Genomic DNA, 25,040 nt, shown 5'->3' on the forward strand with positions numbered 1-25,040 from the left:
TCAGTCAAAAGGATTTGTCTAGGTTAGTTATACATAGGTCCTTAATATTTTATCCATCGATTATTCAATTAATATTCCGAAAGTTGTTAACCTTGATGCTGTCGATTAGTTATGTATTGTTCAATATTGAATGACGACTGAAAACATATTGTGATATGAGAAAACGACTGAAAAAAAAATGAAATGCGATATTATTATGTACTTAATTAAATATCGTAAAAATATAATTAAATTTGGCCAATATAGGTTATTCTATGATAAGTGGGCAGATTTGTATGGATAGTGTCTCCATAATCTGAATCGAGCACTATCAGTAACTGTTTGAGAGGGTCTGCGGATACAGAGGTGGGCGTGAGCCGCGGGCCGGGAGAGTGAATGCTGATCAGGTTGGACGCGTTGTAGGCCTCTTTGGTGTTCCACACGAGCACGTCGGAGCACTCCCTGTGACGTAGGTACACGTGGTGCGAGTCAAACCCGAGGATGGAAACACGTTTTGAATTTTCACCAAACACTGAAATATAAAAAGATTGTTTTAATAATCCATGTTTACGAAAACTTAAGACTACCTAAGTATTGATAATAATCTAATAGGTACCCTTCTATTTAGGTACCTACTTATTTTGAAACCGAACTGCGTACCTACATAGGATTTGGTCAAACCTGACATTGAATAATATCGAGCACTGCAGATTCCATCGATTGATTTGGATATACAAGGTGTTTGGCAAACACCTTGTATATGGCTATATGTGTACCCTATACCCTATCTGTACTTTGCTTCAACTTCTAACAAAGAACCTTCGCAGTCTTATGCCGGCTATACATTATCGCAAAACAGTTCGTAGTTTTTGCGAACTCCATGTACAAAATGGGAAGAATATCTACTTATGTAGGGAATGGCAAATCACTCCAGTAATATTACACATAAAGTCGTTGTAATGTTTCATTCCACAAAATGGCAACCACGATTCTTAGCCGTGAGGATGTCGTTTAGCCTATGGTTTACATATGTATATACAAATCATACTTATATGTATCTATCATCCCTTTTCACAATCTACACATGAATAGCAGAAACCTAGAAGAAAGTATAATGACTATCGTACTATTCGTACCTCTAAGTGGAGCAAGCGAACTCTTCCTTCGTAGACTGGCGGTGTCCAACTCCAGTAAGCCCTGGTAATGAAGTCTGACCATAACTAACATAGTAGCGGGTGTCTGACGCACCAGGGCCAGCTGGAGACCAGCTGCGGGAGGACACGCCAGCACTGACCATTCTGAGCCGGAGGTCACGTCGTGGACTAAGATGGCACCACGAGCTGCGTCTGATATGTATCTAGAACAACCACAGTATGAATAAAAAAGGAAAACGGGGTTTTAGGACTAAGAATTTGTATCTCAGATTATTTGGGTTCTGGCCCTTATACTGTTTTATTATGAGGCCAATGTTTAGAATGAGCATACGCATCGGATTTTTTTAATAGTTGGTCACGCTGCTGGGCAAAAACTTCCCCTAACTTCCTCCACGCATTCCTATCCTTGGTGTTCTCTTGCCATTCTTTGTCTGATTTTTTGATGTCATCCGGCCATCTCGTCATAGGCCTCCGATTTATAAGAAAAAAATTACATATGCATTGATTACACCTAAGTTAAGTAATTCGGAAAAGTTTGTAAAATAGTATGCTTACATAAAAGGCTTTGCTCCTAACTCGTACTCCACTACAATGCTTTGGAGCAACGACGTAGACATGGTAAGTGAGGAAAGGTCTATGTTCCTGGTGACCTTCCTCAGCAATATGCTGACGACTACCACCTTCGGCGGACATGTGCAACGCGGCGACTCCAGCGATTCTACTGTACCACTGTCCAAAATCCACAATATGCCCTGAAATAAACAACAACCGTACTATGCCATATTCTAAATTCTTTTGAAATAGGTAGGTATGACAAATTTTAAATCAACAAATTTAAAATATCGATAGAACCGTGCTACGACTTTTGATATATCGTAGAATTTCTTAGAATACTAATAGTACATTTATGTTGAGACTAATGTCTATGTTTGTATCTAAAATAAATAATCATATTTGTATTTTTCCATTAATAATTATGAAATTCAATTTTAAGTTTATTTCTCAGGAATTGCTGTAAGTATTTATATAAGCAGGTGGTTATATAGTTTTTTCATAACTCCGAGTTCCTAACGTATAAGAAAAATAAATAATTATTTATATGACTAGTCTGCATTACCCATAACGACGGAATATGAAGCAATATGAGGTCGGTAGAGCAAGTAGAGATACAAGTAGTGTAGAGTCGGGATAGTATGGAATGGATCTTATAAGTATACTTATAGGATTACTAGCGGCTCGTTCCGGCTTCGCTCGGGTAAAACCATAATAAATTATACATAAACCTTACTATTTGTGTGATTCCTACACAAATAGTAAGGTTGAATACAGCCTCAGATATGTCTCGATGTCTTAGTAAACAGGTACTTCGCACATACTTCGACAGGTACAATACATTTAATATAATAATGTAAATACATTGAATTTTTATGATGTCTAATATAGTACATTTAAAAAATATATGGATTTCACAAGTAATGGTGTAGTGAACAACGACGCCGATCATTATAAAGGCAGGTAGATTAAAGCAAATATAAGCAAAAAATAATAATAATTCCTTAAATATTTGTGTATTTAGTACTCTTATGTGAACACATTTAAGTACTATCGTCTGGAAAGAGAAGATTGCACTTAGTGAAAAAAATATGTTGTCGCTTGGTCTTGCAACGCGTGAAGCAAGTTTTACGGAAATTGTGAGATTTGATTATCTATATGAAGTTGTTCTAAACAGCATTTTTATAATTAATTTATTTGGCTCAGCAAACGATTGCACTCATAAATTTGAAAATGAACTAAGTAGTTAATAACATAGTATTTCTAGAAGTGAAACCAACAGGATTTTATAATAATGATCGAGTACCTAAGTATATGTGCCTGTACTTGATGAGGGAGTAGGTATTCTATATACGTATCAATGAGCTACATACTTAGTAGTATGCATAGAGATGCATGCATACTAAGTTTGTAGTTCATTGATGGTGTGTGAGACTATATTTTTATTAGATTTGCCGCGATGCAATGGCAACAGCATGTTGACGTTTATTCAGCTCCATCAACCAATCTAACCTAGTGGGGGTAATAAAATAGAGCTTCGTTCTATGCCTAACTGTTAGTAAAAGTTAAGGTTTGCTTTGGCTTGTTCATAGTTTTCAACCTTCAGGTGAGTTTAGTTTTTGTGATACATTTTTACAACATTTAAAGTGACTCAGGAGGTACCTTATTGTTACCGCTGGATTAAGATGGCATTAATTCTCCAAAGTACGTCCCTCAGGAGAATTTAATTTAATTTCTTTACAAGATAAATTTATTACCTACAATATTTTAAAACTACTAAGTATTTTTTTTATTTTCCCAGTGACTAAATCTCTCTTTTCTCTATTTGTTCTATTGAGCGACAGTGGTAAAAACGAGTTTTACCAAGAAGTTACGCCGCAAGGATTACGAGTAAATACCTGTAAAGTTTACAAGTCAAACAAAACATACCTAGTATCTCTGTCAGATTCCCTATAGTGACATACATATAATGATAGTATCAATCATATCTTACACAATAAGCTACAACACCTACTGAGGTACTGTTTCCCCTCATAGTATTATTAATTATGTGAATTTGTGTTAATTAAACGATGTTAGTACCGATCTCTTGCAAATGTTCATGCTGCTTTCCGGTTCTTCAGCTGGTAACTTACATATATAGGGCTCGTTTACACAGCCGTAAGTATTATGCATGGAGAAGAAAATGTTAATCTCACACGATTTTCTGTTCCTATGTAACATATACTTAGATCGTGATAAATTTAATTACCTGTACGTTAACATCAAAAATCAATTATTTTCGCTCAAACAGTAGAAGGCGAGCTTCACCTTATTTTTTGAACGCCAAGGATTTCGAGCCATACATTAAAACGGTCCGAAGTAATGTTTCATATTATAGTATACCGTTCTACTGACGGTTAATAAGCAACAATTACGGGTATTGTTTTGTTACCCAAGCCATCGATACAAGGTGTGCGATCTATCAGTGAAGCAACTCGTATGAGATCGGCCCCACGGTTTTCATTGTTTAAGTTTACAAACCCATTGCTTAAGTTTATAGACCCTAATAATTATGTGGGAGGTCACAACCATAAAACAACGGCAAAACATCATTGTCTAAGATACTATTCGATCGATAATATTATAAAACTATTATTTTATGACTTTCTGGATTACTGGAAAATCACTCTTGACAATCAATCTTGACAATTTGGATTTTGTAAATCTGACTCAAAACTGCTCAGCAGTTAAAGTGCGATAAAAACCATTTAACACCTAAACAACTTATGCATAAATAAGTAAGGAGTACCTATATGCTTACACAAGAACTGGTGTTTAATACTTTTTGATGAAATGCGATGTCGCGTGCGATCAACCAATAAACTTTCTATAGCAGTTTAAAATAAACATTTATCTATCTTTTTATGTGATTATTTTTTGTGCAATGAAGTTATTAAAAACAAGAAATAAATATCGAGAAATAAAAAATTGGTCCATCATATAGTTTGAGTATCGCGATAACTATAATTTGCTATAAATAATTTTCTACTTGAGTTATATCCTTTCTTTTGCCTCGTACTAAAAACTATAAATTCTATGCTTACTATATGATCGAGGTGGATGTCAATCGCGTTCTGTATGGCATCGCAGTCCCCTACGGTGTGAGGGCGGAGGGACGGGAAGGCCAGGAGTTCAGGACCGGCGCGACCTCGGACCACTTGCCAAACCGTCGCCATTACTCCCCTCTTGAATCTGGAGAATAAATAAATCTCTAAGGCTTGGCTTTTGTCTCTTTTGCATTGGGCTTTAAATATTTTATAAAAGTTCTCCTCGCTTTGATTCACGTATGTGGTTTGGTCATGAATTAGTAGGTATACGGAGTACCTACCTGGATAAACCAAACCCATGGAATTCCATGGGTTTGGTTTATCCATCAACACAAACCACACAAAATATATTAAGTGCATAAAAAAGTTGAGAAGGGTTTTCTAGGATGCTCTAACCCTTTTTTGTTAGTGAGAGTTAGCTCGCTCTGAGCTATGAGGTGAGCTGCTCTTGTCTCTGTGTCATTACGTGCATATTATTATTCTACTTACAAATAAAAATAATTTCGTGGAGTATGAAATTTAGAATAACAAACGAAGAGGTTTTCAATAGAGAAAATAAACGAAAGATGCAATTTATTAAGTACTTAGGTACTTCTCAATAGTTTTGGCGGTCAAAGCCGCTGGCGACAAGTCTTTAAATCAAGTAGAAACAATTTATCACATAGATCGGTAAGCTATAATTACTTTGATTTGCATTATGTGCTTGACACACAAGGTCAAAAGCCTTAATAAGAAAAGGTGTTGCGTGTTGCATTACTTGCATTTTTCAAAAGTATAGTCAAAAAACTTAACTGACTTCCATGACACAAAAAATCATGAAATAACAAAATATGACATGTGTTATGGCTAATTTATGTTGGGTTATTAGTAAAACACGAGCAATTTCGGTAGGACTAGAAAGCTGACTATGATCAATAGCAATTTTTGTTCTACGAATTTTGATATAAGCCATAAGGATAAACATGACTTTTCAAGGTCTTGTTCCTGTTAAAATATTCTTACGTCTATGTTTGTGTTAACAACGTAAAAATATCTTTTATCGTTTTATTAAATTTAAATGAATTACCTGGGAGTGATAACATAGACTTCATCGCTGTAGGTAACAGCTTTAATAGCTATCACATTATCCTTGACATGCTGGCCGCTGTGAGTGAGATAGTCAGCGCTGTGCTCACACTCCATATGAACGGGTCCTCCGCTCCACACCAGGTTGCCAGGATGACCAGCTCCTTCCTCCCACAGTGAAACCAAACACATGCTAAAACATAACCAGTAACGGTAACACATCGTTTAATACCGATTTCATACCCCAATGACTGCTAATACCGTATTAGATGGATATCTGTTTCTGTACGTGTAGGTATAACACGTAGCATAATTTTGATTACTGGAAACTTGTGTTTGTTAGCGAAATTACCCGTAATTTTGTAATTTCAAGAAATTTGTGTGATTCTTGTAGGTATTGTGATGTTTTTGTAAATTCGATGTTGTTGCTACTTAGCTAATAAAAGCATTGCTTGTTGTAAGGAATGCTAATATGCTGATCCTACATAAAAACATTAAATGATAACGAAGAGTAGGTATTTCATAACTTAAGGTTTACCTTATGAATTTAAATAGATGTGATAAAGATTTAAATTTTTATTTCTTTAGAAAAATATAATTCTAATTCAACTAATCATTGCTTGGGAGTGAAAAATAGATTCCATCCAAATCGAGAAAGTTTGGCTAGAATATATTGTAATTTTTTCACCATATTGGTGTTGGATTTATTTCCTCTATATAGTAACAATGGTTTTGTTGGTAGTTGGTTAAACGAACTAGGTACTTAGTGCAACTTTTGAGTTACAGTAGTTTCTTAACCTACAATGTAACTAACAATGTAGAAGCTTAGATTACCACGTATCTAGTGAATGTATTTGAATATGAAATAAATTTGATCTCATAAATATAATACAGTTTAAATTTTTTACAAGAAGGTTGACGTATCATTTCGCGCTTCCGTGTAAATCACAACCAGAATTAAATAATACGATTAATAAGCGAAGTGAAACTGACAGACTCGTATGTAAATTGATAGTGACCGAAAGACTTCTCGCTCTAATTGTGTCGGTGCGGGAAAGGCAACGAGGGTTGGGCTCGGGTTTCCTCTGCAGCCACTGTACCATGCCATTTTATTGATCAGCACAAAAAGGCCCGATTGTATGCGCCTGGGAACTGAATGTTATTGCGCTATTTAGCACGCGAACAGCTGTGGGTACACATTTATTTTAGTACCTATTCGAATAACAGAATAAGTAAGCCCCAGAAGGATAGATTAGATTTTATTCAATTGATTAACTTTAAATTAATATATATACCCGCACGTAGTACACAATTTGTCTAAATATCTATGTTCCATTATTGTCAATGATATAAACAGTAAAGTGATAAAATTAATATTTGGTACGAGACGTAGATAAACAATTGAATTGAGAAATAATATTCTAAATGCGTGCCGCTATAACCTAATTAAATAATAATAAAGGCATTTTTTCATGTATTTCCTTATTTTGTGTAGCTTGTAGTTGTAAGTAAGTCTTCCTGATAATGATTCAGTAGGTTTTATATATAGTCAACAAAGTGTAACTTTTATGTAACTTATATATAGTGTACAAATAAATGATTCTATTGTATTTCTTTTACTGATCTATACATTATAATTTTCTTTAGGTATCGTGCATTGTTTTAGATATTATATTAACCTCTATTTTTTGCTGTTTACATTATTTTTTTATTATAATTATATTTAATACAAGGCAAAACCTCCGCTAATCTCACTCTCTAAGTCACTTTGCCCACAAGGGTACGCGCAGAGCTACTTGCAACGTTATCCAATCAGTTAATCACTGTAAATCACTGTATTGCAACTAGAAGACTAATTAAACGGTTCAATTTTGCGTGGAGGTTGAAAAATGGCAGAGGTGGGCATTTTTACGCAGTTAGACAGGACGTAATGTATCCAATCTTTTATTAATTATCCCCCTAACTACATAATTTATTATTATATATAATTCATTAGGCAGGTGGTTTGCAGATCCTTATAAACTCGTAGGCTAATTAGGCTGCAGCCGAGGGCGCGAGAATCAAGGGATGCTGAAATAGTACCTTAGCAAGTGCTATTGATCTAGCATCATTGTTTGCACCCTAGAAATTTCAACTAGGCCAAAATAAAACTAAATTAAATTATGCAAACTTGAAACAAAAAACTTGCATTAAAGAGCGGTCATCTCTTAATCAGTGGCGTAAAAACCACTAGATTTGATACAAATTGTTTTATTTCCAATCGGCATATTATTTATTACTTAGTTATTAATTATTGTTTAATAATTATTATTATTACTTAGTTTGAACTTAGGCGGACCGTACGTTTTATTGTATTATTTCTGTGAGAAATACAAGCATGAGTGATGCTGTGGGTAAAAGTCAATAAACTTTTCATCAAAATATGTTTCATTATCAGATCCTAAGGAGAAAATGATTCCCACAGTTTAGGATTGAATACATTGACATAATTTAAAGTTAAAAATCATTTAATAAGGACCGATTGCAATTGTACCTACAGCCTTAAAATGTCAAAATGTAATCCCTTCGAAACGGTGCCGGTGGGTTGGCAGGCCTACAGCGAGGTGGTTCCAAACAGATTGCATCCAACCCAAATATGTCAAAATCGATCGGATCTATAAGATGTACCGGACCATGTAAAACACAATTTCATTAAAATTAATTTATTGCAAATGAAAATTGCGTTACAGTCAACCGTATACCAAGGACTATGTACAATGTAATATAGAGTAATGTAATATGGACCTTAAAGCTGCAGTAATAGCAGCAAATTTATAATGAGACTGTTTTGGTTGATTTGTCGTCGAATGTACAGAAACAATACATTTTTTGGAAGAATATTTTTTATTTGTTTAGGTATATAATATATTTTAAGAAACCATTTCCATAGTATGTTGCGAAAAATAAGTGCTTTCTAGTGTGCACTCTATCCATTTGACTATCAATAGACGTTGCTGTACGGAATGTGAAGCTAGCTTAATCATTTATTTAAATTTAGAAATAGAATAACTACCAGGGTCCGATTTTCACGCTAGGTTAATAAAACGCGATTCGACCTTGACATTTCCGGCCTAAAAAAATCGTGAAGTGCGTATCACGTTCAGCAATCGCGGCTGTTGTTTGTGCGATAATAGTTTTGTTTAAAGCGAGCAATGTCGAGGTATGTCTGCAGCCACGCCTTCAGGATCGACCACTTTTACTTTCGAGGTGTTTGTGTGTAGAGGGGCGAGGAAATTCGGCGGTCGCGATGGTGTCTGCAGCACGCAGTAACTCGCAAGCACGCAGCTCGCACGCGTTTCTCGCGCAGTCCGCGATTCTCACGTGTCCGATATCGTATCATACCGGCATTACGCACGGCGATCTAAATTCAGCACAGGTACTATCTACAATCCAAATTTTTTTTTTTAAGATATACTCTATTTGTTTTATAAAACGGCCTGGTCAAGTCAAGTGGATAAGTTTCATTAGTCCTGAAAAATGTTCCAATACTTTAATAAATTTGTGTATTGAAATCTTGAATTTAAAAATCGAAATACATATTATTTGTTCGACAATCGACATGGTAAAGTGTCACGTATTTTGCATTATGCTAGAACGGCGTCGATAGATACAGATAAGTACACGGCGGTTTCGGAAAGTGCAGTGTCCTAATTGAATTTTATGTTGCAAACTGTAAAGGTTGACCTTACAAGCTGTAAATATGCAAGTTTTAAAATAATTATAATGTGTTTGTAACGGAAATATTATAAACTTATTAAGTTAATTTGCAGTGGTTTATTAATGAGTAACGCTAGTGGGAACTTCGGGATAACATGTACCCCTACTATGTGCTTTTCTTATTCTATAAAACTATGTACAATTTCATCGAAATCCGTGGAGATTTTGCATGAACGAGCAACAAACATCCTCACGCACATCTTCACATCCAAACTTTCGCATTTGTAATATTAGTAGGATTTCCTTATTTAACTATGTATATATACTCTTTAACATTTAGTAATGATAAGCAAAGTTCGATAAATCCCGGGACGCATTTTTTAATAATTTATTATAATATTACATACTATGGATCACGCACGGATCGTACCGGGAGATTTCGTCTTAGGGAATCAACATTTTGATCACGAAAAGTAAAGTTTTTGATTATACCTGAATAATATGGGGAAATGCTAAATGAAATAAATGGCGTTTGGTCTCGATTTCTTATGACAAAAATCAATCAACTACTTATATATATATTTTTATGTAATTATAGTTTAAGTTTAGTTTAAAATATATATGTTGAACTATATCATCATCAACACAATGTCGAAACATTTTGTCAACGAAACGTTCGTAGTCGAAGCAATTGTCGGAGAACCGTTTCAGATTCAAATACGTACACATATTGACGATCGCTTGATGATGTTAATTGGCAATTTGGAAATAAGTATTTCTTTTAGATACATTTTGAATTTGTTTAAGTTGTTACACGCGTAGACAATAGAATGCAAGACGCTATAAATCTTAATCGTCATGTAATAGAGTTCTCATAAATCAGGCCGGAACATGTGATTAAGTTGATTATCTCATGACACGCGTGAATGAACATTACGCTTTACATCCTCTTTGGTAAATCTTTGAAATTCATAGTAATCTCTGCTTGGATAAACGTTGTAAGTAGTGTTAGTCTATTTAATCATGTGTTTAATGATAGCTCAAGAGAATAGGAGAAATAATATAGGCGTTTCATTTACATAGACGTTTGACAGGGAATAAGTAATAATACTGTTTTTTAATATTACGACTAGTCTGTGGAGAAATGAATAGTTAAGATAGATATAAGTACGTAGAGGACATTGTTGAAGTATTTTTATGTCATTTAACCGTTTAATACGCCACTGCTGGATAAAGGAACAATGCACATAAAAACCTAGTAAAAAATGTTTCGTTATATAATAACATTAGAAACCGGTACGATATATTTTAACTTCAAATTTTGAATCACAAGTGAATATTCTTTTACAGTTTCGCATTAAAAATATGTTTATTAACCTCCTTCTTTTATGGAAGTCGTATAAAATCCTGTCGTCAACCGTCTTTGAGAATGGTTTTGTTGTGTATCAGCAGACAAACCTTTTCATCGTTTAGATATATATTTAGTGGAGAATATGGAGGGGTCCTATTTCTAGATCGAGATATATACCGCACATGAATACCCTCAACAAAATTAGACAAAACCCGCTCAGGTATGAAATATATGGTCATCCTTGAGGAAACGCTCATTGTTGGCGAACATGGGGATAATGTTGATGTAATTGAGTAATACCTATCTTTCCTAAACAATAGTTCATTGTCCGATAATTTTACGGTGAGATGTTTACAAACATTAGCGCAATGTATCTCTAACAAGCGCAGGAAGTTATTTTGATCTATCGCTCATTTAACTGTGAATTTGACATAAAAAGAAAAAACAAAAGCCAGGCTAAACAACGATACTGAACGATTTTTCGCATTCTCGTATATCAAATTTTACAATAAAAAATTAAATTTAAAGTATATTAATGTATAAAATTTTAGATAACTCATATAATCAGATAACAATAAGGAATAAAAAAATATATTTTGCAAAGCTTGCAATTCACACACAATGTAACCTCAGTGAAAGTATTTAAGATTGCGCTCACGCACGTGGTTCAATGATTTCGCTTTTACTGCGAATTTATAAATTCTTAATTTGGCATAAGCTTTCTGTGGGTTTCTTGTAGTGATTCAGTGATTAAACGCCGGCATAGCATCAAAAGGTTCTAGGTTTAAATACTCGGGCCACATGACTTTGTATATCAATATGACTCACACTTTCTGGTGAAGATAACATTGTGATTATCAAATTAGTGTATTGAATAGATAATAAAATTGCTTAAAAAAAACAAAAAGTAATTATTTACCAGTAAATAAAAATGTTTCAGTATTAATATTTTCATACTTATGTAATTTAAGATCCATTTATAAATAGTTATTCTATAAAACTTTGATTGATTACCGAATAATGAAAAAAGAAGCGTAATGAATGGTGTCTATAATCAGCTCAAACATGTCACACCCAGAATATATCAAGTTATCTGTAAAAAATCGCATTATAAATTTGACACCATTAATAAAAATTAACATTACGAACACAGGTGTGTTAACGTGTTAACAAATAGTTCCATGTCAAATTAGGACAAATTATGTAAATACCGACCATAGCTAGCATATGATTGATCATTGACATAGAATAAAACAATGCTTTGTTCGCATTACATAAATTGCTTGGCATATTTTAAGTTTAGGTACATTCAATTCTCATAAGCCTTAATCAGGTATCTAGGTTCTTCTCATAAATATATAACTTTAAAGATGTTTAATAATTACCGATGTTAATCATGCTCATAAATATCAACAGATTTTGCAATGTTTAAGAATTTCATATCGTTTCTTGTTTTAGTATAGAAATATAATTACGTACATCAATTATTAATTGTGCTTTAAATCCCGCGCGCTCCGATCGAACTGCGATCCTATTGTTGTTCAATTGTCTTTTTTCAGTGGTCTTTATTTTCTCCAGGGTCGAAATTCATTTAATCAAATAGGCACTTTTTAAAAAATATTTAAATAAATGTATTATTCGGTTCAAAGAGTTCAAAAACTAATTCCTTAAATATTATATTTCGTGTTTGTTAAATTAGATTGTAGAAGTTAACATTATGGTGTTCCTCAGTATATATTAACATACAAAAACTGATATAGGAAATGAGACGTCTATATGATTACATAAAATGTTTCTCCAGTTTAGTATATACAAGTACCTTATTCAAAATGACTTGCGGAATTAGAGACGAGCAAGGCACAGACCTCAGTCCACACAGTCACCACTAGTTATCCTTGCGCAAAGAGACGTTTCTTACGATTACATCTTTATATGAATCTGGTTCAGATTTGTTCTAAGTAATAAGCTGCACTATGGACCGTTTTAGGTAAGAAACACGGCAACTTTCCCATAAGAACGTGAGGTTGCGTCACTGAGCATACGCTATGTTTTGGTAAACAAGACGAGTTACGATGTTCTTCGAACTAACTCGTTGAAGTCTTTTATAAGGCAGGTACGACAGGATTATGATGTAGGTTATCTCGACTAATTTAAAACAGTTTTATTTGTTTGTATACACACACCTTGAAATTATAAATGGATACATTACAAATTATTTAAATAAAAAAAGAGAACAATTTGATTAATGGAAAATGTAACATTGATAAATATTTTTATCTATCAATATAATACCAACACGAAGATAGACTGTTTGTTAATGTTCTTAGCCTTAAGTACACTATATGTGCCTTACATAGTTATTGGATTTTGTGCAATAAAGTTTACATAAATCTATACATATAATAAAACTGTAAGTGGGTCATGTCTGTACATAATAAATATTAAAGAAAAATAATTATGGGGAATGGGATTAGAAGAAGCCAAAACAAGTTTTACTTAATTTTTGCCTGTTTGTATATTTGTTCACGCATCACGCAAAAACTACTAGATGAAACTTGATGCATTTATTTGCACAACTGTATAGGGGATAGTCTAACTTAAAATAGGTTTCATCGCGATATGTTGCTCAGAACCCGAGATATTGACGATAATAAATTATTAGCAGACGCACAAAATAAACGCGAACGAAGCCGCGAGAAAAAACTTGTTAAATTAAAAATTAACATAAAACTATCTATCATAAAATTTTTATCATTAACTTTGGTGTATATTAAATATGGAATAATTTAATTATTACAAAATTATTTTTAATTATTTCGAAATAATTTCAATTTATTTAATATATTACTTGATTAACACTCCTAAGGTCAATACATGATCATTACAAATCTATAACTTACTCAATAAGGCCGCCCCGAATCGTACCTGACCAATAAATTGTAAACCTTCAACAAAGATACATGGTACGTATAATGTAAAAAAGTTAAAAAATTTAAAATAAATAAAAACATCATCTTCAATGATTATATTGTAAATGAGAACGAAACTGATGATAGTTATAATGATGTACCTTTAAATTATAATCCAGTTCACTACATACTTAGTAAGACAATACTCATCAATCTACCTTATTATGTGGTACACAAAACTCAATGCTATATCAAGTTTCACTTGACCTTTAAGATTTGCGTATGGCAATAGAGGTTTAATAGAGCAAGGTGCAGTAAACTGATCTCATGACATAACTACAGCTGCTGGTCACCGCAACAGCAACTGATTGCGTACTGAAGATTTATGGTGTGGCTCCACCGTTAAGGTAGCGATTGACCCTACCATTAAGATAAAATAAGTAATAAGATCAAACTGATATATTATGCCATAAGTACTTTATTTGAAAATGTTTACCTAATATGTTTTGTTGATGGTGTGGTTCTGATTTCAAGTATTACTATTTACTAGTACAGTCAACAGCATATCAAGTTGCCCTGCATGCACTTCTATGGCGCGGTAATAGCGAATTTTGGTAGGTTGATGTGCTGTTGACTGTACAATAGCTGTTGGAAATAGTAACACAAAACCATCAAGCGCCAGGCCATTGTGTAAAAGATGAAATCAAATAATTAAAATTAACAAGTAGAAGATTAGTATCGACAATGTCATATCTATGCTCTAACGGGATGTGGTATGACACATTGGCTGGTAGCAATACGAGATACATTGTAGGAAACGGGACATATTGCAGGAAAAACGACAAGACACGCAACTGTTTAGATTCAGTACTGCTGGAAATTTTACTTCGATTTTTTCCTTGGAAGGAAAACACGCGGGCGAAGTCGCGACCAAATGCTAGTAAATAAAGAAACTACTACACTATTTTAGCAGTATTTCTTACATAAATATGTATATAAAAATATTTTTTTATCTATTTTAATATATATTTCTTTCTTTTTTGTCGTAATTTAATTATTTATTCTGTCAATCGAAAATAATTACAAAAATAAGTACGTTAAAATATATTTTTCTAATTTTTCAATAATATCAGTACACTAATCAAACTTTATTATAGATAATAGTTACTTAAGACAGTTTATGTATGTGAGACTCTTTGTTTCAACGTAACACTCTATCGAAGTATTACGACCACAAACCTTACTATTTGATCAGTTGCGTAAAGTTAACTAATTATTTTTTAAACTAAATTACTTGATAATAACTAGATACGTGACCCGGAAATGTTATAATTTAATTGAAATACCTACTTATTTGTTGTGCTTAGTCACCTGCAATATACAAAGCTTACATGAAGAATTAAAGAAGAAAAATCCTGTGTGTTATGTGTATTTTTTGTTATTTATTACGTATTTATTATACGTTTTTTTATTAAATATAGGTAATATTTCAAAGTATTTTATCGCTAAGTATATATATATTTTTAAATCTACCAGTTATATTGGTGTTCTACTATATTCCGTAATTTAATTTGTTCCGTGGAAAAATATTTATTAAGAAGATTAAATCTATCTACTAGATTTCCATGAACGAGTAACAAAACAAATGATTCCGTTATATATATATATATATATATATATATATATATATATATATATATATATATATATATATATATATATATATATATATATATATATATGTTTAAGTGGCAAGTTCTTATTCAAGTAGTGATTTAAAACCAAGTAAGAATCTACGATATTTTAATTACTATTTACGTTGATATAATGATACACAAAAATTGAGGTCAATGATTCCAGTAACCGTATTTAGTGAGAGACGCATGTGTTATTATGTGTTTGAAAACGTACAATCGTTTAAGAGTAATTTTAATTTGTGTATCATGAGTACTAATCATTTAACAGTTGATTACTTAGTAATACTTAAGTAATTGAAATTTCCGCTCAATTGAACCTTCAATCAAAGGTAGTAGAGTGTTAAATAAGTTTTCTTATTTGCGATAGGAATGATGATATTGAAAAAGGCTTAGCAGAGATTTAAGTCTAGCAAGTTTATATTATATAAAATGATGCCAAAAAATTATAGGCATATATCCATTACGACAAAATCATAATTGTGTTTAATTCTCGAGATCAGATTTCTTTTTCCACATTCCAAAAAAAGGTTTTTAGGGTTTAAAGGCTTTTTGTCCCAGATCAGTATTAAAGCCGTGCTTTGTCTTACGGTAATAAAAAAATACAGTTAATCAACGTAAAACGTTTCTTAATTTGACGCATATCGGGCTAATTACTCGTTCGTGTTTCAAGTAATTTTTATCCGCAGATTTACTTGCCAGTGAAATATGTGTCGGATATAGTCTAGTTGTTGCCTCGCGTCACAATAGGAACTTCCTAAGCGATGGTGAATGCTGTGCGGCCTTGCCTCGCAATATCCAGTCGATACGACATAGGCAATAGGTATGTAGCTAGTTAGATATTTAAAATTAGATTTGGTTATTTTCCTATATTTTCAACGATGCATAAAGATTTTTTATACAATAATGCAGGGAGCAGGCATGCGGTCCACATGATAAACAGTTCAATTTCACCTTTTACCAACAGAATCTGATAAACAAGTCAATCAGGAAACGTAAAGGCTGTCCAATACAAAGGTCCTTTAGTTATGTAAACAAGAAACATTATGCAGTCATTTTTATTACATTCGTATCCACCTTCAAGATTTTCTTTTCGGTTAATCATTTTTTCAAGTCAGTGAACCAATAAGGGGTCGTCCATTAATCACGTGAGGCTTGAAATGGGGCCCTGGTGATATTTCGGGTGATATCACGTATATTTATTTTATTGTCAAACGCGCGATTTCTAGACAGAAAAGCGGCGTGATGCGTGGTAAAAATACACGTGATCTGTAGCCTTAAACCTCACAACGCTCAAAAAAACATCACGTGATTAATGGACGGCTTCTAAGTAGTAAAATTATAGTAAGAAGCCTTAGAAAATGGCATAAATAACGCATTTGTATGTACGTTGACAGCTTGACTGACGACGACTGATGGTGACATGTAAATTGGTCCTCATGAAACACGTGCATTGTGATGTGATCATATCTCATAGTATAACATAACACTTCTTAGAAGTGACATGTATGTCACTTCTAAGAAGCAACCTATTGTTTTAAAACGATTGGGATTTATGTAAAATTTATAGCTATTATTTTAACAATATACGTAGGAAGAAACTATTTAGGCGTTATGTATAAGTTTTTACAAAAAAATATATTTATGTCGCAATCTATTTTATTGTCATCATACATTATCATGCAAATGAAACGTACACCTATACCCTTATACATACACAAAAAATTAGTTTAATCTGCTGTAGATATCTGCCTCCAAAAAGTAATTACAAGATTCCACCCGAATAAACGTATATATTTCACTCAAATAAATTCTTGTAAAAATAAACTAAAACCAAATTTTGTTTTCTAATCTAATCTATAATAATGCGTTTTAAAAGCATGAGCTGTATAGGTACAAAGGAATAAAGAAAAAAAGATAATTAGTGAAAACTAATTTAACTAAAAAATAAATCGACGCAGAGACAATTTCCGCATATATATTTATTTTGAGATACAAGTAAACAATCAATGGCATAACAAGATTTATCTTAAGGTTAAATTTGGAAGCGTCCTTGAACTGAGAGTAAAAGTTGGTCACGGGAGTGACATCGTAACCGCAGTGTTGTTGCGGTCGCTATCGGTATAGTAGCAGTAACATCTGCTAATTTCTGCATGTCACCAGTTACGCAACCATCTGAGATATTAGCGCCTCACGCACCTCATCGCAATGCACTTTCGACCATTCATCGATGCGTTGTTAAATTTACATCTATATATCTACATGCAATGATTAAGTACTCATTACGTGGAATGAAACACACACGACTTGGCAATATTAAAGGAGTGGTTTCCCATTGCCTTCTTCATTTCACTAGCTGATAATCATCAACCTAAAATACAAAGTGTTACGAAGCAACCCACTTTTTTTGTATTGACTAAGGACTGCCTAACTGATGTATTCTCACGACGTATTCCTTCTAACCCTTAACCACGTGACCGCATTCAAGATTTATCAAACTAAATTAACTTATGATAAATTTTGTTTCAGGATAATGGGGACGCGTGCTATATTCCTCTGCGCGTGTCTAGCGACCGCCACCGCCACGCTCGAGGTGGTCAACCAATGGAACCTCCTCCAGTTCGACTTCCCCCCCGACCCGGTGTTGCTCGAGAAGTTCCAGCCTGAAAATACTGTTCCCACTGGTCTAGAGATCGGCTGGGACAAGATCTATCTGGGAATCCCAAGGTTGAGGGCAGGCATCCCGGCCACCATGGCCTGGGTACCTCGCAGCCTGCCACCCGGCGTTAGTCCCGTACTTCAGGTATATTTATTTATATTTTTTAAGATTTTTATGACTTGACGGCTTTGGGGCTTGGCTTGGCTTTCGGGTAAAATCATTATAAATTATTCATACCTACACCTAAACGTTCGAGTTTATCGCGTTCGTTCAGACGCAAGAGGTGGGGACTTATTTTTATAATATGAAGTAAAGATCTATGTATGTAGACTTAAAACTTGTATTATAGATTACGTGATAATAATGAGTATAAGGGTGCTACTTATTTCAAAAGAAATCTCTTCATACCTCGATACCTGTACTCTCCACCTGGTACTTAGTTATAGTGCTTCATCTTTACATTGAAATCCAATTAGACGATATAACTAATAAGCATTTGATTAACAACGGAAATATTTCCTACACATCTAAAAATGCAAGTCTGTGAATTTCTGCAGTGCTAACGAAAATTAACTACTTGATTATCTTGACACGGTAATAGCTATGTAAAAACCAGTTTTGTAATGGTATGACTCTCGTTAACACGCAAACTGCTTTAATTTAATTAAATCCTAACATTCAACTGTCAATGTATTCAATGTCAGTATCGACTCGAGTAGTATCAGGAAATTGTAGGCCTACTTTCTACTACATATATTATATAACAAGTTAGACAAAAACTGATGACGCTAATTTACTCATACATAAAACAAGTAAGACACGGTCATATTTATTACCCACTACAATCTTGACAGATTCTGTAACACGATAACATTTGAGGTAACGTAAATTTATTAATGACCCAAGTATTTTATAAGTAGATAAGTATCTACTATTAAATGTTTAGGTACACGCGACGAGAAATCGATCAGTCCCGGTATTTAAGGCAATCGTGATTTGCCAAGACGTGTCCTCGAATCGCTGCGATTTTGTTACCTCGGCTGGAGGATTACGTGGAGGCTTTTAGTATTTTTAAATGGCCCGTACTCAACGTTTATTTGATTTTCGTTTTTGCTTTTATGATAGGTACTTTTTGACTTATTATAATTACTTATTAATTACTAAATACAAATATATTTTTTATATATGATAGGTACTTTTTGACTTATTATAATACTTAGTTTAACAATAGAAAACTTTATATGCGTAAAGATAAATATTTGGATATTCTTCAAAATTTGATGTTCAGAAAACACTTTATGACTCTTAAGTGTTTTCTACTTTTACATCTTATTTTTATATGAGTAAGAAGTAATCACTTACATTTTTTATAGCTTTCAATAAATTCTATTAAGTAATATTGAACAAGAGGAAACTAATCTCGCGTCTAATAAGTTTGACGTAGATACTAGAAATATGATTGTATCATTCACACTCGCACGCATATCTGACCTAGTTTCTTGTGTACATTGTTGTACGTCGGAAAATCAAGAAATATACATATGAATTGGGTAAACAGTCAATTCTACAAATAATATAATTAGATCCGTTAAGTTACCAACCTTTACGTTTAATCGACTATGATTAATTGTGTTTGCGGTTATTAAACATTAAAAGTTAACAAAACACACCACATCGCGTATTTTGCAATATGAAGTAAAATATTCTTCAAAATATCTTTTATTTTTTTCAAAATTACAATTGTCTTAAGAAAAGAATCCTTAATTATTGAAATATTAGGTAAATATTTATTCTGAACTGTAAAAAAATATTGAAATATCGACACGCAAGGTGAGGGCATATATGTACTCGTATAGTTGCTCCAAGACTATGCACTTTCAATCTGCATTTAGGTTCACAATACCGGTTCTTAGACGGCCTATATTAATGTGCTGCGTATTTTGGTCTTTTTCTTTGTTGTCTGGCTAAGACATTATTTTAGTACCCAATCAAAATAATTAAAAGACCTGCGAGAAATCTTATTTTAATATAAGTACCTACTTGTTTTCATAAATATAATAGCAACTATTTTTTATAAATCAAAAAACGTCGTTGTCTTGAACCAAGCTTGAACCGCGTTACTCACAAGTACAATGAGTTTTTCTGTCAGCAAACATTTCTTCAGGATTAATTTTAGGAATGGAAATTATACTGTAAGGTAAGTTTAGATACAATGATTTGAGTATATTGCGAAACTGTGAAGGGCAAGCAGACTATAACAATTCTATACTACACCAACCTTGGCAGGCGGACTCTATCAGAGTTTGCCCTGTGACAATCACTACTGCTATCTGCAAAGCTATTTGAAAAGAAAAAGTCATACGCTAGGTCGTTTTGAAATGTGACTGGCATTCAAAACTTTTGGATTTCCTTCATCAAAACTCAGTCGGTACCTATAAAATGCCATAATGATAATATCAGACAAGCTGAGCTTGAAATAATTGCTCTACGTATTTTTATCTGAGTCTTATTATATTATTTATTTTACCGGGATTATATTATCTTTTTCTTACAATTTTTATTTCATATTTTGCAAGTATTGCACAAAAAATATTGTGACTTGTAACGATCCGCCCGTGTAGAACTTTCGATTAAGGAAAAACAGGAACTAAAGAATTAAATAAACATTATAGCGTAAGAATTGTCTCGTAGGCAATCTTATCGACTCTTTATTACAGGTAGGATGACCTAAGTTATAAAAATAAAATTCTTTTGTTCCAAAAGTAATTTGTATTCTTCGTCAGAAATACTTGTTTAATATTAACAGTCACGTTTCCCTGTGGAAATAATTTGCACTCCACGAGAATGACACAAATTATTTATATATAAAATTATTATTAGGCTATGGTTTTGTCTGCGTAAATTTTCCACGGGTACAGAATTTTTTTTTTCGGATGAACAAAATCCTGCTTCGAGCTAGTGACAATAAGTAAATATGCGAAATTTCAAAAAGTAACAAACACTTATTATTTGTTGGGATGGAATTAGGTACACTATTAAAACTGCAATTCTATTGGAAACTAATACTTCGTGTGTAAAATCAATTCATGATGTTTTTTCTGCAAATGTACCTATATAGTGCGTTGACTTATTGACCACTGTAACATATTCACTACCAGAGGTGCGTTTACGAAGCAGGTATGATACGTGTTGCCTTATGTGTCGTATAAATTGAGTCAGTATTTTCAACATGGCTTTATCGTGTGCTAAAACGTAGTGTATTTTGATTGAGGTCACCACCCCGACAAGTTTTTGTGAAGAAATTCCTTGCTCAAAAACACAAAGTATCTAATCGTCTTATTTTTTTCTACTATTTGCTAATTCATTTTAAAAATGTTGTTACGAATATGTAGAACCTATGTTGTTATTGTCATTTACCGTGATATTAGAAAAAATATTAACTTCTAAGATATATTAGATTTGTCATTTTCGTAACCAGTACCAGTACCTGCGGTCTGTAAAAGATCCAGGTACTGGAGAATATAGAATTAATAAAAAGGTATTTTTCTACCAGGTATTCAAAGTTGTTTCGCTTTTCACGTGATTTATTACAATATACAGAAATAATAATGGAATTTAATGTCCATAGGCGTACCCCGATTGGTCGTGGCACAGCGCCGGCCGCGGCGACATCAACTGCACCGGGCTGGTCTCCGTGTACCGCATGCGGGCCGACCGCTGCAACAGACTGTGGGTGCTGGACGCGGGCGTGCTAACCAGCATTGACGACTTCCGCCGCGTCTGCCCACCTAAGATCCTAATCTTCGACATGGCTACTGACAGATTAGTAAGTATTTTTCTTCTTCTTAGCGTGTCGACTAGGCTATATTTGTTAGGACCAAAACAATGCCACCGAAAGTGTGCAGGTGGTAAATTCACATCAGCTATTTTTAATGACCCCAGTGCTTCGTGTCTGGTCTTCCTTATAGGTGGATAAGGACTATGAGTCATGATCCACAAAGGAATTTTAAAAAAATGGTGAGTTATTGAAAGCTAATTCTAAAAGTTTATTCCAATGCCGCCGTCAATGTATTCCAAATACTGACTCTGGCCCCGATATTTTTATATGATATATTTTTTTATAGTTTTGGCGTTTATTGAACCGTCTTAGGTAATACCGGATATACTTACTACTAAACAAGCAAAAACATCTTCTGATTGATGCGTACGTAACAAATGAAAGGAAGGAAACTTATGGAATTATTGTTATTATTTTTTGTCGTTAAATCACAAAGCACACATTTTTGCATGATCCTTTCTCGATGTATTAATTAGTGAGGTTTGATTGTTGCATGTTACAAACTCATCAGTTATTTGATTAAGTATCGGATCAATTAAAGAGTATTTATTTTTAGAAATTGATTTTAATTAGACAAAAAACTACACGTACACAAAGTACTTACATATAATAATAAAGGTACTTTAATTTCTGCAACCAAAAATTGCCTATGAATAGAAAAATCCTATCCTGTTATCTACTGATGGTCAATAAGTAGCTGATAGACTTCATCAACAAATACTTGCTCTCGTTTTTTTAATCGACCTTAAAATATAAACCCATATAATATATACATATAATAGGTACGATGAAATTCGAAGAGCTTCGAGCTACTTCTACAATTAATAACACAAGTTAACTTTTTTAGGCGTTAAAGCCTGTCAAGATAGACACAATTAGACTGGTTTATTACTTACTACAAACGACGTGATATGAACACGTGCTATTTCAAAATAGCTGTTTCGCGACTCAAGATCAAATAGCGATCTTGACTCGCTCACGGTCGCTAAATTCGTTTAATTCAATTGAAGACAGACAATGGTCTATTCTCGAGATCCGCCCGGTAATGTGACACTTAACAAATTAATTTACAACACGAAAATTGAAATGAGAACGCAAATTAAAACTATGCCCGTAATGTTACGGGAAATATCCATGCAGTATCGATATATTGTTAGATTCTTTGAAAACTTCAATTAATCAATTAAGTAAGACAAAAACAGTTATTTTCAACTATAAATATATACCTATACTAATTAGATCAATTTTTTTACGCTAAAATTTTGTAAGATGTCTATATTCGACAATTGTTTGACCACAAGGGTTGACAAGCAGTTTTCAAAAATCTAACAATATATCGATACTGCATGTATATTTGAGTTGCTATAGGTTCAAGTCGTCTTAAATCGGTTACAGTGGTTTAACAGGAACTTGGTGTTGCGAAATATTCCTCTAGGTAGGACACGCCGTTATCTACAAACAATAAAGGTTCGCGAAGTTATGAAACGATTGCTTGCCTTGGAAAGTTGTGTACCTAAACAGTAAACAGGTTTCAATCGAAGATATGCTTAGACATTAGGACTAAATTTTAAGAAAATTTATGGTATATTTAATTGATAAATAAATAATTTTATATAATTAAACAGCAAAAATAAATCCTCAACTTCCCGTGATAAATTAGATTTTGTGAACGCTCATTAAGAGTAGATATCTTAGAGAATAAAATGGTAAGTTGTTGGATATCAGTAAGTAGGTGTTATATAGCAGGTTGTTATGCAAAAGGATATACCTATATCATAAATAAATACATATGACTGTCGATCATATTGTATGTAGTTTATGACGAATGTTGTAGGTCGTCGAGTCGACTAACAAGGCCCTTGTCACGGGCGCGGACCCATCGTTATGAGCACCGTGGGCAATTGAACATGCCCACAACCTTAATGACATTGCTATGTATGTAACAAAAAAATAATTATTATTTTCTATATAAAATAATTTATCAATTTTTTATAACCGTTTCATTTCAATATTTTTGTAATAGGAATAGATTGTAGCGTACCTACCTCTATCTGTACCTATGTGTATAGTATATTATAGTACAGAAAAGATAATCCAAACTTTCTCTTATATAAACACAAATATGTGATCCTAGTTATGATCATGGTTAGTTAGAAACTATCAACAATATTTTTACGAAAAATAAACTTCTGCTAAGACAAATTTTTCCCTAATGCTTGAAACTATAACCTTTTTTGAGGGCAGAGTCCGCGCCGTTCTCGTAGATAAGTCATATCATAAAGTTTATGAAATGCTAGCAACAAGCTTATGTAGAAATTTACACTATATAGATAAGATTCTAAAAAGTGTCTCTAAAATTTCTGTAGTATCTATCGTAGTATTTACCAAAACTACGTCAAAAATTCCACCGGAAATGAATCAGGTCCGGTCCGCGTTAAAACAACGCAGCTTTGATAATATTGGTAACTGTTACCGTCTATCAATCTGAGGCGTCGAGGTCGCTGTTTACGTGAAAGGGTGTGGCCGACCCATGGCTACTATGATTGTGGTTGTGACTATTCTGCCATTGTGGGTGGCTTGGTTACAATACTTAGTTAATTGCTCGACTGGGTGTGCCTCTGCTCAATAGTGACATTGAGATTATTTTTGTATACAGCATATTTTCAAATTTGCTTGATCTGTGAGCTCATATTAAAATGAATAATTGGTAAGTATAAATGCTGCAAAATATACAAAATACATTGAATTTATGATACGAAAAATTTTGAACTAAAAAAGTGAAAACCAGTCATTAGATAATAGCTACATATTAGAAATATTTAATACATTGCATATTTAAGTAAATACTAAATTAGTATGCTATTAGAGGTTCATCCCGGCTTCGCCCAGTTAAAATTGTAATAAAAAAACTAGCCTATGTTACTCCACTGAAGGTTTCGTCTGTCTCTGTGCCAAATTTATCAAAATCGGCTAAGTAGTCTTCGAGTTTATTCATTCAAACAAATATACAAATCTTTTCGCTTTATAATATTAGCATGCAATAATAACTTATGT

At 33.3% G+C, this 25,040-nt stretch overlaps 2 protein-coding genes and 1 long non-coding RNA gene across 4 annotated transcripts in view; 1 reads left to right on the forward strand and 2 right to left on the reverse strand.

The window, feature by feature from the left end:
* LOC128673414 (uncharacterized) lies at nucleotides 1-6,199 on the reverse strand. The gene is made up of 5 exons (XM_053751226.2): nucleotides 5,841-6,199; nucleotides 4,772-4,919; nucleotides 1,689-1,885; nucleotides 1,116-1,336; nucleotides 1-511 (listed from the first exon to the last, which is right to left on the reverse strand). The coding sequence occupies exons 1-5, from the start codon at nucleotides 6,059-6,061 to the stop codon at nucleotides 228-230; spliced, it is 1,071 nt and encodes a 356-aa protein (XP_053607201.1). The 5' UTR covers nucleotides 6,062-6,199; the 3' UTR covers nucleotides 1-227.
* yellow-e overlaps nucleotides 3,230-25,040 on the forward strand; it is a 26,623-nt gene continuing 4,812 nt past the window's right edge. Inside the window, exons 1-3 of one of the 2 annotated variants that reach the window (XM_053751225.2) lie at nucleotides 3,230-3,291; nucleotides 18,019-18,292; nucleotides 21,777-21,974. In XM_053751225.2, coding sequence (XP_053607200.1) covers nucleotides 18,023-18,292; nucleotides 21,777-21,974 — 468 coding nt within the window. In that variant the 5' untranslated portion in view covers nucleotides 3,230-3,291; nucleotides 18,019-18,022. Of the gene's footprint in view, nucleotides 3,292-9,095; nucleotides 9,255-18,018; nucleotides 18,293-21,776; nucleotides 21,975-25,040 lie in introns of those variants that run through there. The other variant, XM_053751224.2, reaches the window with a different exon arrangement.
* The window catches only part of LOC128673416 (uncharacterized), a 5,943-nt gene continuing 3,434 nt past the window's right edge, over nucleotides 22,532-25,040 (reverse strand). The window contains exons 3-4 of the long non-coding RNA XR_008405077.2: nucleotides 23,755-23,917; nucleotides 22,532-23,438 (exon numbers count right to left, since the gene is read on the reverse strand). This is a non-coding gene — a long non-coding RNA (uncharacterized LOC128673416). The remainder of the gene's footprint in view (nucleotides 23,439-23,754; nucleotides 23,918-25,040) is intronic.

Source organism: Plodia interpunctella, chromosome 11, assembly GCF_027563975.2.
Source record: "Plodia interpunctella isolate USDA-ARS_2022_Savannah chromosome 11, ilPloInte3.2, whole genome shotgun sequence".
Classification (NCBI taxonomy): domain Eukaryota; kingdom Metazoa; phylum Arthropoda; class Insecta; order Lepidoptera; family Pyralidae; genus Plodia; species Plodia interpunctella.